This window comes from Malania oleifera, chromosome 2 (assembly GCF_029873635.1).
Source record: "Malania oleifera isolate guangnan ecotype guangnan chromosome 2, ASM2987363v1, whole genome shotgun sequence".
NCBI lineage: Eukaryota > Viridiplantae > Streptophyta > Magnoliopsida > Santalales > Ximeniaceae > Malania > Malania oleifera.
In genome coordinates, this window is record NC_080418.1 from 141,089,742 (window position 1) to 141,104,673 (window position 14,932).

General features: G+C 34.9%; 1 protein-coding gene across 1 annotated transcript; it reads right to left on the reverse strand.

The window, feature by feature from the left end:
• Window positions 1-617: 617 nt before the first annotated feature.
• Window positions 618-6,766, reverse strand: LOC131149346 (hexokinase-3). The gene is made up of 9 exons (XM_058099722.1): window positions 6,191-6,766; window positions 4,343-4,493; window positions 4,053-4,235; window positions 3,570-3,644; window positions 2,260-2,415; window positions 2,075-2,173; window positions 1,856-1,983; window positions 1,206-1,287; window positions 618-1,104 (listed from the first exon to the last, which is right to left on the reverse strand). The coding sequence occupies exons 1-9, from the start codon at window positions 6,460-6,462 to the stop codon at window positions 721-723; spliced, it is 1,530 nt and encodes a 509-aa protein (XP_057955705.1). The 5' UTR covers window positions 6,463-6,766; the 3' UTR covers window positions 618-720.
• Between the last annotated feature and the right edge of the window lie 8,166 nt (window positions 6,767-14,932).

Consider the following 14,932-nt stretch of genomic DNA (forward strand, 5'->3'; position numbering starts at 1 on the left):
AAGTAAGCCCCACGTAAAGGCGTGAACTACAGATCTCTTTATGACATTTAACAAAAAGATATTAATCTCCTTAGAGATTCAAAATTTTCATAAACTTCCCAAAAATATTTCAAGAATCAAATATCAAAGAGTTTAGTAAGATTTTTAAAATATCTTGATGTCCATATATGTTTTTTTTTATCAAATTTCAAGGAAAATACATTAAATTTTGAAATTAAAAGGCCATATATATATATATATATACTGGTGCCTTTTGGTGAAAAGAAAGAAGCCTAGTAGGAGGGAGGTGAGGTCATTCGGTTGGGCTAGATTTGGGCTTAATAACAGTAGGGTTGGGCAAACCCAACCCATCTAAAGGTTGGTTGGGTGGCACACGAGCAAAGATTATTCGGTTGCATTTGGTAACACTTTGATATGTTATTTCCCTATAAGAAAGTTAAAAAACATATCCATCCTCAACATCAGTTTATTTATTTTCTTCCCTTCCATTTGCAACAACTTAAAAGAGCAGACCATAACTTTGAAATCCATACTTCTAAACACTATTTCAATTCATTCCAAGCCTCCTTTCCTAACATGCATACAAGCATGAATCAAAGCGTGCTAAACCAACTGAATGCTGCACAACCCCAGAAACTTTATATATATATTAAATATGGAGAAAGAATTCTACATTTACAAGGGCTCTATATATTTATATTTATATATATAAATATATATCTATGACAACCTTTCGCTATCCACACTACAGGATGAATGAGAGGCAGCAAGGAGAGCCGCTCCAATGCCAGATCCATCTTCTGTGACTTTGAGAATGACATGGGGTGCGATGTCTTCCCCTAATATTTCAGCAATGGCTTCATTCAAATACTCTCTGAAGGCTGAGTAGCCTACATACAAAGCCCCGTCGACTGCCACCACCGTTCTCCTCATCTTACTATTGCTTCCTCTTATTCTTCCACTTGTAATCCCACCGCTTCCATCCCGGCCAATTTTCTTCAAGATACCCACAATGCCAGCAGCTGCTAATCGTGCAGCCCTGCGGGTCACCACATCGCATACTTTAACAATGAGCTTTCGCACCTTTAAAGGGACATCGGGGATCTGAAAGGCAAAACACACCAAAACAATGGGTAACTATTTTTGGGTAATATGAAGATAGATTATCACAAAAGACATGCAAAGAGCGTCACCAACTTATTTACCTCCAAAACGTCTTTCAAGATTCTGGCAACTTCACTCAAGTCAGGGGATTCATCTTCATGCATGGCGGCCACCATTGGTGTCCTAAAATGATGAGGGGAAAATTGTAGAAGCCTTGTTAAGAGTTGATCAGGAATTAAGAGCAGAATAACCAAGTCCATACAACAATATACTCTTCTTTGATCATATACTAAAATAAATTTAAGGAAGCCGACAGTGTACAAACATGTAAAACTGTCATAAAGAGAGAGAAATCATAAGACTGGACAAAATGAAACACAAAAATAATAGAGTTTTGTCCAACTCCACAGAAGTCCAAATCCAAGGCCTTAAGCCCATGCTCCCAAACACAACCTAAGAGAGTAAATAACATAAATTAAATAGAATATACCACACTATTTTAAACAAAATACAGAATGTAAATAGCATAAATTAAATAGAATATACCACACTGTTTTAAACAAAAGATAGAATGACATTTATACACATAAATGGAACTGGTAATTATAATTCTAGTACTCTACAATTATAGATGAGTACTCGAACAGATTCCAAGCAAAGATGCAATTGTGCAAATAATGGTATACACACACACACACAAATTTGACATTAACAAGGAAGAGGAGAGAGAAGTATTACAAGGGAAAGGTACCTCAAAACAAAGGGCATTGACAGCCTAGAAGAAATAGGTCCAAAAATATCAGACTCCTGAGACATCCTGAGAATCACTCTCCTTACGATGTCACCCAGATACATCGCTGAGATCATTTTCTCAAAACCCTGCAGTAAGACCCTTATATTTTGTGTTATTGCCATGGGGATTGTCAAGGTGGGAAAAGTTTATGAAATAATAAATTAAAAATCACCATACCTGATCATTTGGGTTAGGGCTCTCAAGATCCAAATCAATATCATAGGAAGTTCGAGGCAAATGAGATGACCAAAAATTTCCCCATTCCATATTGACAACCTAATTAACAGAAGATAGCATCCAATATATATAAAATACTTCATCGCATCTAGATAACATGGCACTACAAACACAAGAAAGAATACCATGCCTCCTGAAGCTGTAAGAAGGCCTTGGCATTTAATTATGGCATCTGTCCGCTCCAAATAGCAGGCATTTGTACCCGTTCCAATTATAACTGCAGCCACAGTGTCTGCATCATGATAATGTCCAAGAGCTAATGTTCCCACAGTATCATTTACCTGCTTGCAAAGAAAATAAATGGAGGTCACAGAATCTTAATGGCATCAATTATACTAGTTACAAACAGGCAATAAAACCAAATTCAAGAATGTGCGTGTGGCAAAAATAAATGTGATGCATGCATGTGTGAGTGTAAGTATTAAGGAGAGAGTGAGAGATCAGATGGATGTAAACCTGGAAAGCAACAGGATGCATCAAAAGTAGAATGGCTCAAACCAAAAACAGTCAAAGGAGGGTGGTGAATAGTAAACTTTCTTGACTTTCATTCTACCTCTGCAAGTAAACAAGCTCAAATGAGCTTAACACCAACCACTGACCCTTATATCATTAACAGATTTGACATGAGAAGACCAAAGACACTTACCATATTAATTAACTAAATCACTATCATTAAATTTGAAGTGTCCGTCCTTGTTATACCATGTAAAAAATAATACCAACCTCAAATGAAAAATCAGAAATCACATAGCTCCACTAGTGCATTATTCTAAACTGCACATAATAAGGTTCTCATCCAATAGGGCAACTGCCACAGCCACCTTTATCGATAGAACCAATGCCTTGAAATCTTCTCTAAAAGCCCCAAATATTAAGGGCTTCCTCAGGTGGTTGTGTAGAAATTCTTGAAACCCAATCAAATAACCAACTTAAAATATGTTGATGACATTGTATGCAGCTGCTAGATACCAGCATACTATAGTAAAGTTTTCTTCTAAAAAAATACATATAAATAGTTTGCTTTGTTCACAAATAGTGCAAGTACCTTACACTATTCCATCAGATCATCCTGATTAAAATTAACAAAAACTAAAAAATTATACAATGTTGAACTTAATATCAAACACACACAAGCAAGCGCGCGCACACACACACACAATCTTCAACTTGATAGACCCCAAAAGGAGTTACTCAATTCCAGGCTCGCCAGAATAATAAGTAAAAAAAAATTTAAATATAACTCAATATGTCCAGAAGAATGAAATATGCAAATCTACATTACAGAAAATATCAAAACAATCATCATGATGGACAGGAATGCCAGGGAAGAAAAGTAGTGGCATGCATGGCCAATTGAAAGGCCACTAACCAGTTTAAGAATTTAACTAATTTATCAAAGACTAAATAATACAGACGTTTGAATGGAAGTACTTACAAGTACTGCCACCCGCACATCTAGGCCTCTCCTGTTCATTGCCTGTTGTAAGCAATCTGAAACATCTCGTCTAACCTGACAATCAAAACTGCTTCTCAATGCCTAGAGTAAAAATCTTGCAATAATCAAGAAGATTTTCAAACTAATTCTACCATAACAATTATTTTGTCAAGCAAAATGGTTATACTAAGAATCTGTCCCATCTTTGGCGAACCTGAACTGCGTTTGTGTTTCTTCCAGTGTCCTATATTAGGCAAGTAGTGGGTCCAAACACTTCAGCCTAATTTATTAGGGAACTGCCCATTCAAAATGTTTCATTGTGCTTGCAAATGCACAGAACAAATGGAGTGCTGTTGTCATCCAGTCTCAGCATCAATGGTGATGAAAATTGTCCAGCCATATGACTTGACTGCCTCCCACAAATTCTAAAATAGTCTATTTTGTTATAATAATGTACATAGTCTTGGGAATTCTATAACTAACCATATCTTCAATGGCAAATCCCTTTGTCCATTTGATTAAGATGCCTGATGATAAAGATGTTTGTCTCATGGGAAAGGAGAATGTAAACCCAAGCTCCCTTCTTTTGACTGGAGAAAGCTCAGAATTTCTTTCTTCTCTTTCAACAAACTGTTTTAGCGACAAAGAAATAAAATCAAAGAGATCCTGCAATTAAAAGAAAAACAAATAAGTTATTTTTGTAATATTGTCTCAAAATAAGATTTCAAAAAGATGCTCTTAAAGAGTAGATCAGTGAGCTACAACTGAGTCACCTCGCTTGTACTTGTCATCAGATGTTCAGGAATGGGCTGTCGTTCTACGTCACATCCCAGAATAGCAGACCTTTTACCACCTAGTTGAACCCGCAAGACCCTAAAATTAGTACCTCCAAGATCTAGCGCATAGTAAGTTCCCTTCTCACTCCTGAAAAAACAATATATATATATATATATATATATATATACAAAATTAATTCCAAGAAAGTGAAGAATATACATATAATAAAATTACAGTTCAAACAACCTGCAATACTAAATAGTAAAAATACATCACCGTATCAATGTCAAATGATCCAAGATCCTTGTCACAGTAATGCTTTTACAGGCCAGGTATGGATCTATTCTACCATTGTTATCATATCTCCTTTTTTTGTACAATATTTGGGATGTGCACACCCCACACCCCACTAAAACCCAAAAATACAAATGAGGCCGACTCATTGAGACTTTTTAAAAAAAAAAAACCACATGCAAATGTTAAATAATTACAGTTATGCACGAACACACACACACACACACATAGATGTATTGTTCAACAACCAGCATTTTAGTCAACACAAAAGGTTAAGCACAAGAAAACCATTGCCTTTGTACAATCAAAAACTAATAGTTAAGTAATTCCACCTGTGAATTCTTGCAAATCGAATAAAAAAAAATAGCAATAATAATGATAACATTCAATTAACTGGTATTTTTTAAAATTACAAGCCTATGTACAGGAAGGCACAGGAAAAAAGGAATTATAAAATTCAGTTAGCCATATGCTTAATGTTTAATAAAAAATGCCACATAAAACAGCGAAGAACCCGATTCATCACAATATCAAACTACAGAAGCAAGAGATTGAAATAAAATTATTTACATTGAATTTTTTTTTTAAAAATTGCTCCAATATCTTCCCGCTACAAATTAAAAGCACCTAATATTATTGCTATAAAAATAATTTAAAAACGAACAGAATTTGACAAAAAATAATTAAACAAATGTATTTGTGAAAACTAACACAATTAAAGAATCAAACATAAAATGGCAGAGAGTGACAAATTGAAAAATAACATAAAATGGTACAGAATGACAACTTAAAAAAAAAACATAAAATAATAATAGAGGAGACAAAAAGAAAGAACCCACAAAAGAATGTGACAAAAATAGCAGGGAAAAAATGCCGCCTTGATGCAATAATCAAATAAGACTAAGCACAAAATACCAATTTGTGAAAACATATATAGATAAAACGGTACTGATGAACGAAAAATCCTGGAAAGAATAGCACGTTCATAACAAAAATAACTTTGAAAAGCACACACCACCGGAAAGGAAGAAGAAACCCCTGATTAGGCACAAAATCCCAACTTTAATAAAGCCCATTGATTATGGAAATTTTAGAGAAACCAGGGGAAAGAAAAATAAATGAAAAGATCAGACAACAATTCAATGCAAGAATGGAACGCAAATTTGAACGACACACGAAATTGAGAAAATATAGGTAAAAGGGCGGGCCAAATGTTCCTGTAGAGAAATCAAACAGGAACGGGCGCAAAATAAATATTCATTCACAGTGTGGAGAGAGAAGTAGAATGCTTGCGTCTGCTAGAGCGAGAGGGGGAGGGGGAGGGGGAGGGGGAGAGGATTCAATCACCCTTATTAATTTTTTAACTACTACTCATGTACCCACTAAAAAACAACGCAGAACAGCTAAAACCCATTATGCAGAGGCAATCATAACATCCATATCAAAATAGACAAACGGGAAGACCACATATTCATCAAAACCAAAGCAAGACAACACAAAACAACACAAACCCATTACAGAAACACAACCAGCGAATCGAACAGCAGTACCCGGTCGGGAGATTATCGACAAAGGTGAGGAGCATTTTGAGCTTGGAACCACCTTCGGAGGCCAAGCCGGCGTGCATCTCCACAGCCATGGCGTCCACCACCTGTCTCAGCCTCGCCGCCGGCGTCGCGCACGCCTCCTCGAACTCCCTCACAACCCCCACAACCTTGCTCCACTTCCGCCGGCTCCGAGCCCTCTTCGCCACCAGTATCGCCGCGATCGCGCACGTCGCCGCCGCGCAGCTCGCCGCCAAGCCGAAGGCCAATCTACCCATATCTCCGGACGCCCCTTTTCCCAGTCCGTTCGATGATCACGCCATCAAAGCGACGTCACGCATGCCGTTTCCCGGCCCTGTGTCCGGCTTGGGGATCTGGGTAATTCGACGCCGATTAACCGGCGTTTTTTCCGGCGAGCACCCGCCGGCCTGTCCGTGGGGACGACCTGCTTGAAGAAAAGCTCAAGAGGAAGAAAGACAGTCTAGAGAGAGAATTTAGAGCGAGAAAAAAAGGAATTTAGGGGGGTGGGGAGAGAGAGAGAGGGGGGGGGGGGATGCTCCAAGCGGTGCTGGAAAGCGAAGTGAAGGGTTTTTATATCAGAAACATTATAAGACGGATTTGCCCCAGCAGAAATCTCAAAATGCCGGATTTGTTACCGTATCTTCTCATGTTCATGTTTACCATTTATCGGAAAAAGATGGGTAAACGAAAAGACAGAATTACCCCGCGGTAAATTTTGGCAAGAGGTAATTTATTAAATTATCACCGCGGTTCGATCCATTTTCGCATCTAAGCTTAACGGAAGAGGTCCTTTTTTGACCATTTATTACAAGGAAGGATTATCAACGGAATTTTGACCAAATTATCAAAAGAAAGAAAGCGCCCCTCGGTGGGGTAATTGCCCTTGTGATCGATTATAACTACGGTTTTGCCACTGACCTTTGGGAAAGTTGCTTACCTTATTTGAAAAGTCCGGTTGATAATTTGACCGGGTGATGGTGACGTGGACCAATGAGAGAGGCCCAATAGGAGCGCGTGCCGATTAATTAGGGTGAAATATTACTATAAGTAGAATATATTATTTTGAAATGAGTTTTAATTTATTAATTATTAATTAATTAACAGTATTGGATTTGAAAGAAAGGAAAGGTAATTTTTTAAAATGAGAGGGATGATGTATGTAATGTTAACGGTAATTTAGACGTACACAATCATTAGCATGCTTTTCTAATTGCTACTCTCATTTGGGTATTCAACTTGATATGGGCATCATTGTGTTTCCAAAACATGATATTTTTTTTTAAAACAAAATAATTAAAAATAAGAATTTGATGCCACAAATTTAAATAAAACACAATATATATAAATATATTTAGAAGGAGTACTTCCTCTGCATAAGAGTTGAAACTCAATATTGTAATAACGTGTAGGCCTACAAAAATGTTACGAAACCCACATTACCGAGACTTATACGAGTGGTTATGATAGATGGTGTAAAATCCATTTTGTACATCAGGTGCATAAAATGGAGAACTCATCTCTTCGTGCACTCATTTTTAGCTTTGTCATTGTTTTTGAAACATAATATGAGTTAATCACTGTTGAGAATTCTATTTGTGAATTTATCCTACATTAAAAAAATTGAGTGAATGATAAATATTTATATACATGGTTGAACTCAAAATTCAATAGACTTAAACTTTTAGGTCAAGTTGATGCTCACTCATGTGTATCATGCCTATTCATGGACTCTTTCAGTGCTAACAATCAATTAAGAGATGATTTTAGATTTCCATTGCAACATTTTTAAAATTTTTTTTTTAAGTTATGGTCAAAGGCTAAATAATTATTTTATTTTTGTGAGGGAAACAAATTCTAATAACATTCTTTTTAAAATATATATATATATATATATATATATATGAACACAAGACTATGGTTTTCTCAATTCATAAAAATTAATTTTTATATAAGATTTACAACTCATCAATCAAATAATCATACGTTTTAATTCAAGTTACAATAATATAAATTGAAATCACTTTAATAACTTAAATGTTAATATTAAATTCTATAATTAGTAAATTTCAAATCTGATAGGAGAATTTTTCTTAATAAAAAATATCTTAGCACGAGTAGTAGTGCGTGGTATGACTAAAGACTATGGGTGGGAATAAGAACAAAAAAAATTATAATGGTTATTAAAAATTTCAAATACAAAATATAAAAATATAGCTGTTAACCATGGCAGTCCTCGTATTTATCTTTTTATAATCACTAACACAAAACACAGTTTAGGAAACCAAACCATGGACTCAAGAAGTCAATAGTTTCTTCATACCACAGCCCCTTGGCCTCCTTTCTTAGCTGGAAGATCTTTTCTTCATTCAAAGCTGCTGACGCACACTCATTTTTACACGGTGACAACTCACAACGCTTCCTCCTCATCATAATTTTTTTATTTGTTTTTTGTGTTGATTTAGGAGAAGTTAATTAGGCTTTTCGAATTTTATTATCTCGAGAATATTCTAAAAGAGAAAGGATCTTCTTGAGATTCTCTCGAATTGGCAGAATCGGAAAGCATGTATATTCCATTTTTATAACTCGTCGACCTAGGCCATCCAAGACGAAGGAGGTAGTCCAATTCTCTTATTCCTCCTCACTTCTCAAGATTTAAACTTGAGATGCTTAAGATGAAAGTCAAAGACTATAATCACTGTATGTTTCTTAAGAGATGCAGTCGAACTATGAGTATTGCTCAAATACAGATAAATTCAAACTTAGCTCTTGAAAATTATACTCTCAAAGCACAATATTTAAGTAGAGTTAGGGTATACGCTTAAACCTTAAACTTAAATTTGTGTTGATTTGAAGAAACAAAAAATCAAATAATCCAAATCTAAGCCCTAAAATTCATACTTCAAAGCACAATCTTATTTCATGTTTAAAAGCTCGAGTTCGGGCGTCTGGCTTAATTTGTATTGATTTGCATAAAATACAATACAAATCGTACTACGATAGTATTAGCGATCGAGTTTGGATTTTCAGGGTTGCATTTGGATTTGCATAATTTGGAAAAAAAAAAAGTCAACCACATGTCATTCAAATTCACACAGATTCAAATCCAAAGTCCTAATTTCTGCTCCCAGTTGTGTGATAAGTCTCATCCAAATCTCTATTAAAAAAATCAATTTTAAAAACACAATCTTATATAAATATTAATTAAGTGGTACATTAATTACATACAAATCTAATTTCAAAGATCTTGTATAGATATTAATTAAATAGTAACATTAGTTTAAAAGTATTATGCATACATAAATGAGTGTGAGGCTCACCCTTGTACATAGGGGGAATTAAATTATTAATTATACAAAAGTTTAAAAAAAAAACAAAATAAAAAATTGACTATGTTTTTTAACAAATTAAATAAAGCCTAGCATAACCATGGTCTTATTAATGACTATTATAAATATAATGATAACTTACTAAGTGTCGTGGGCGAGACGTTATTTTATATATATATATATATATATATATATATATATATATATATATAGTAATTTTATTTCCTTGAATAGAATTAGGTCCCATTATTAATAAAACAAGAAAAAAAAAAAGCATATTGTAGGAAAAACAAGTTTAAGTTTGTGCTGTTGTAAAATTAAAATAATAAAAATATAAAAAAAATTATGCATCTACTAAATAAGATATATGTAGACTAATATATTAACAATATCCATCGTGATTTAGCATCCTTAATTATATATCTTTGAAAACCCTAATACTAAATGTATAGAACTTTCGATATTTATTAAATCTACAATAGACTTATATATGGTCGTGTAGATGATCTATTGACAAAATAAATGGTTGAAACAAACACTTGTTAGTATGCAAAGTAGTAGAATGTATTACGAATAGAATTGGCATTTATAGTTTTAAGTATTCAATATTCAATTTTTTCTTTTCAATAATTAAAAGTATAGATTTAAAAGTAAAACATAAATTATATTATAATTTAATAATCGAATTTAATATAGTTGTAGAGAAATTTTTTTGTTGATAATAGAAAATGTTGAACTTCAAAATATACAAAGAGAATTAAATGGGAAGAAAGAAAGATAGGGGTTTAATGAAATAATGAATATTGCTTAAAAAATGAGTGCATAAAATAAACTTTATATATGTAAACAACTTTATTAAATTTGAATTTATGTGTATATTATGGTAATATTTGAGAACATAAATTTCAAGGTTTTGATTTGAATTTGTATGAATTTTGTTGAAATTCAATACAATTTTGTGTTATTTTTGTCTAAATTCACAAATCCAAATTCAATTCTTAAAATTCAAGCTTTTGAACGCAGATGAGTTCTTTCAAATTCACACAAATTCAAATCCTAAAAGTTTAAGTGTAATAAATGCGTGAACTAATGAAGAGAAACTATGCACTATGTGACAACTAAAATTTTTAAAATTTTAAAAAAAGAAGAGAAAAATAAAATAAAAATGGAAAATTTGAAGAGAGAGAGAGAGAGAGAGAGACTTTAGTGTGTGTGTGTATATTGTGTTTGTTTAATGGACATTAAATACAAGTTATAAAAGGAATGTAAATGAGTTATGAAAATTGCTAATTTTATTATTAGAAGATATCAAGTATGTATATTAAATGTGTAACAATAGTGAGAGAAGTATGAATCTTATATATTAAATTTTAAAATATAAAAAATTAAAAGTAGGTTTAGGAAAACTAAGAGATTTAACAAGTTGTTTTAATACATACATTAGTTTTGCATTTTCTACAACACTTAATTTTCTTAACTTTAAAATTTTAAAATACACACTTTGAAATTAAAATGTAATTATATAAAAATTTAATTACTATATTTAGTAATAGTTATAATGAAATTTTGTTGATAGTAAAAATATGCAAAATGAACTTTCAGAATTTACGGAGAGAAGTTTGGGAAGGAGGATAGACTCTCCTCATTTTGTAGCTTAGTAAAATAAGCCTCCAATAAATTGAAATAAGAGATTGTTGACGACTACCAGGCAGCAGTAGGAGCCCTAAAGAGGAAGGGGGGAGGAGCACTCGACCCTTGAGAAATGAACAAATTATGTTCTCTTATTCTTGTAAAAATCCAAGGAAGAAGTTTCGAATAGGGCCGAAGGGCGTGAGTGCACTTTAAAGACTATATGGAACTCAAATCTTTTATCCCAGTCTCAAAAAATATATATATTGTTACTGCCAAGAATCGAATAATTTTTGTTAAATCGTCCTTTGACCGCGACCACTTGAAAGGAATCAAACAAGAACGACTTGGAGGGTTCGGGGTCTACTCTAGGAGATCACTCTGATGCCTAAGTTAGGAAATGGGAGGCTCAGATTGCAACCATAAGTGAAGAGAAAATAAGAATAAGATGATTATCACCTCCCGAGATCCTTTTTTTTAATAGTAGTGGAGGTAGACCCTCCTTCGACTTGGCATTTATGAGTGTGTCATTATGCTTAGAGGGTTATGGGTAACTTAAGGGCGGTTATGCAAGATATCAATAGTGGCTCTTGTAACCGTACTAGGGGTAATAGATAACCTAAGGACTGTTATGTGAGACATCAAATGGCGGTCTTATAAATATTTGACCCTATGAGCATGCCTATCAATTTTGGATGTAATAGTTGCCCCCCCTTCCCACACTCTCGAATATTTGAAATAAATTTCTTTTATTTGAGAGTTTTAATTCAAACCAGACTCCGGGTGGTTTAGCTCAACCAGAGCCAGTTATAGGCTGAGCCAATAAATGGGTCACTTCGGCTCAACCGAGTTGATTGCAAAACAATTCGGCTTATTCCGAGATGAAACCACGTTGATTTGGAATTACCAAGCCCATGGTTTAACTATTAAACTCAAACCAAGCCGGATGCTATGCCATCTAGCTCAATCCGAGCCAGTCGCTAAATCCTTCAACAAAATACAAGTTGATGGCCATTTTCGAGCTGAGCACTTTGCTATCCAGCTCAATCTGAGCCAGTAAGTGAATATTCAGCTTTATCTAAGCGGAATATTGTATAACTAAACCCAATCTAAGTTGATATCCACATTGTTCAACTCAGTCCAAGCCAACTTCCTCATTATTCAGTTTGATATAAGCCAAAGTGCTCATTATTTGGCTCAATTTAAGTCGATTGTGCACAACTTTTAGCTCAATTTGAGTTGGTGTGTTCACCTTTTGGCTTAATCCGAGCCGATTTCTACCACAATCGACTTAATCCAAACCGGTGTTTACCATAATCGACTCAATCTGAGCTGGCGTCTACCATAATCGGCTCAATGCAAGCCGATTTCTATCGTAATAAGCTCAATTTGAGTCAAACTCTATACTACTAAACTCAATCTGATCTTGTATATTCGCATTTCTGCTCAATCTGATCCCATGTGTTCATCTTCTAACTCAATCTAAGCTAGCACCCACACTTATCAACTCGATTTGAGTCGATATGCTTACTTTTAGGTTTACTTCGAGCCGACTTCTGCATTATTTGGCTCAATTTGAGCAAAAAAGTATGCTCTAAAAAGTGTATTATGACCAGTTTGGCATTATCCGAGCAGCACTCGTTATATTGGCGTTGCAGGTGAGCAATGCCTACCCCCTTTGTTGACTTATGAGTTGGGCTCATCAAATAGGCAGGTCTTCATGGCCTCATGAGTTGTGCTCATGATATGGGTCATTGCAGGTGAGTCGTACTCACTCCTTTGTACCTCATGAGCTATACTCATCAAACGGATAGGTCTTCAGGGCCTAAAGAGCTATGCTCATCAAATGGGGCATTACAGGTGAGCTATGCTCACTCCTTTGTGTCTTATGAGTCGTGTTCATCAAGTGGGCAAGTTTTTAAGACCTCATGAACTGTGCTCATCAGATAGGTCATTATGAGTGAACCTTGCTCACTCCTTTGTGCCTCATGAGTTGTGCTCATCTAGTGAGCAAGTCTTTAGGGCCTCATTAGTTGTTCTCATCAAAGGGGCCATTATGGGGTGAGTCGTGTTAACTCATTTATGCCTAATGAGCAGTGCTCATAAGTGGGCAAGTCTTCAAGGTCTCATGACCTATTGTTGGAATTGGTGTAATCCCAAGAGGGGGGGTGAATTGGGTTTTAAAAGCTTTTTGGCTACTTTAACCAATTCTCCGATTCACCACAAATCATATCTCATCCACAATACGAACATGTATGTAAAATAATTAAACTATGAGTGTAGGTATACGCGTGTGCATTAAATCTCATTTAATTTAATGTGAGCATGCAAATAGTTATAACTGTAAATGAACAGGCATACACATATGAAAATTAAAGTGCATAAAACAAATGAGATAAGGGAGAGAAGACACACGATATTTGTTATCGAGGTTTGGCCAAACCAGTTTATGTCCCTGCCTTGGACATACCCCTAAGGATTACACAATCCCTGCTCACTTCAACGGATGGAGCAGAAGCCGTTACAACCTATCCTTACGGGGCGAGGTAAACCCCAGCTCAATTACAAGGTTGAGCCCAACTTGTCTCCCTTATAGGGCGGAGACTCTCCAGTTCAATTTTCAAGCTGAATCGAACTAGTCTCACTTACGTGGCTAGACTCCCTAGTTTAATTTCAGGTTGAACCCAATCGATATAATAAAAACAATTTTTGTACATGAAAATGCTTCTGAAAATACAAGCAAAGATGTACATATTAATGCCCAAATACATGCACTCTATAATATGATATGAAATATGCTTAGTAGAGTAAGGGTGTTTTTCTAAAAATGATTTTGCACATAACAAAGATACAAACATTTAATATTCAATGTGCAATTCAAAGTAAGAATATATTTCTCCAATATAATATTTACCATGGAAATATATGGAGAAATATCAAAGCAAACTCCCAAAATGATTTTCAAAGTGAAAAGGAAATGAAAGAGTTAATGCCTTGAATAAAAAACAAAATGCCTACAAAAATCACTCTCTTGTAAAAATGATTTACAAATAAATGAAAGAGAGTTTTGGAGAGTAAGATATTTGCCCCAGGAAAAGAGTTTTGCAATAAAAACCTGTTTTTGGGGAACTTTGATTAGGATAAAATTAGAGAGAAAAGTTGGCTAATCAAAGTTTCTAATTAAAGTTATGAAAGGGGTATTTATAGTTTTTCAACAAAATATGACTGTTGGGGACCTATTGGGAATTTTAGAAAAGTTTAATTAAATTTTAATCCCAATTACCCTTAATTACCCGCAATAAAAATGTGGCAACCCAAAAGTTTCGGTCGCCCGGTCCTTAAGGCTGATCGCCTGAATAGACATAGATAAAAAAATTACTTTTTCAAGTTTGAGTGCTTGAGGGAAAGTTCAGGTGGGTGAGCCAAGGTCATTCTCCAAACGCTCGAGGTTTGGTCCCCCTGTGAACGGTTTGGTCTACCAAACTTCACAATTCGGTCGCCCGAACCTATTTTGAACTACAAGTTCAATTGCCCAGGGATAGTGGGAAAAGTTACTTTGAGCATTTTGTCGACCGTGGATAATCAGTTTAAATTAGTTTTGGTCACTCGGGCCTCGGTCAACTTTTTGACTCTTACACATTCGGTTGCTTAAACCATTTTAACCTTCTAAGTTCAGTCGCCCGAAGCCCTTTCAAAACTCAAGTTATGTTCTAATTGGCCTGTGCATGAGGACCTATGGTCAGTCTATGGCCTAAGTTTTTTAATTTAGCCT

Bases quoted from the DNA above. Each gene is read 5' to 3' on its own strand.
- LOC131149346 (XM_058099722.1), bottom strand. From the start codon at position 6,462: ATGGGTAGATTGGCCTTCGGCTTGGCGGCGAGCTGCGCGGCGGCGACG. The intron at 2,174-2,259 runs GTATTCTTTCTT...TCTGTTAATTAG, and splicing joins TTACAGCTTCAGGAGGCATG to GTTGTCAATATGGAATGGGG. The intron at 1,984-2,074 runs GTATGGTGATTT...GTCTTACTGCAG, and splicing joins GCCCTAACCCAAATGATCAG to GGTTTTGAGAAAATGATCTC.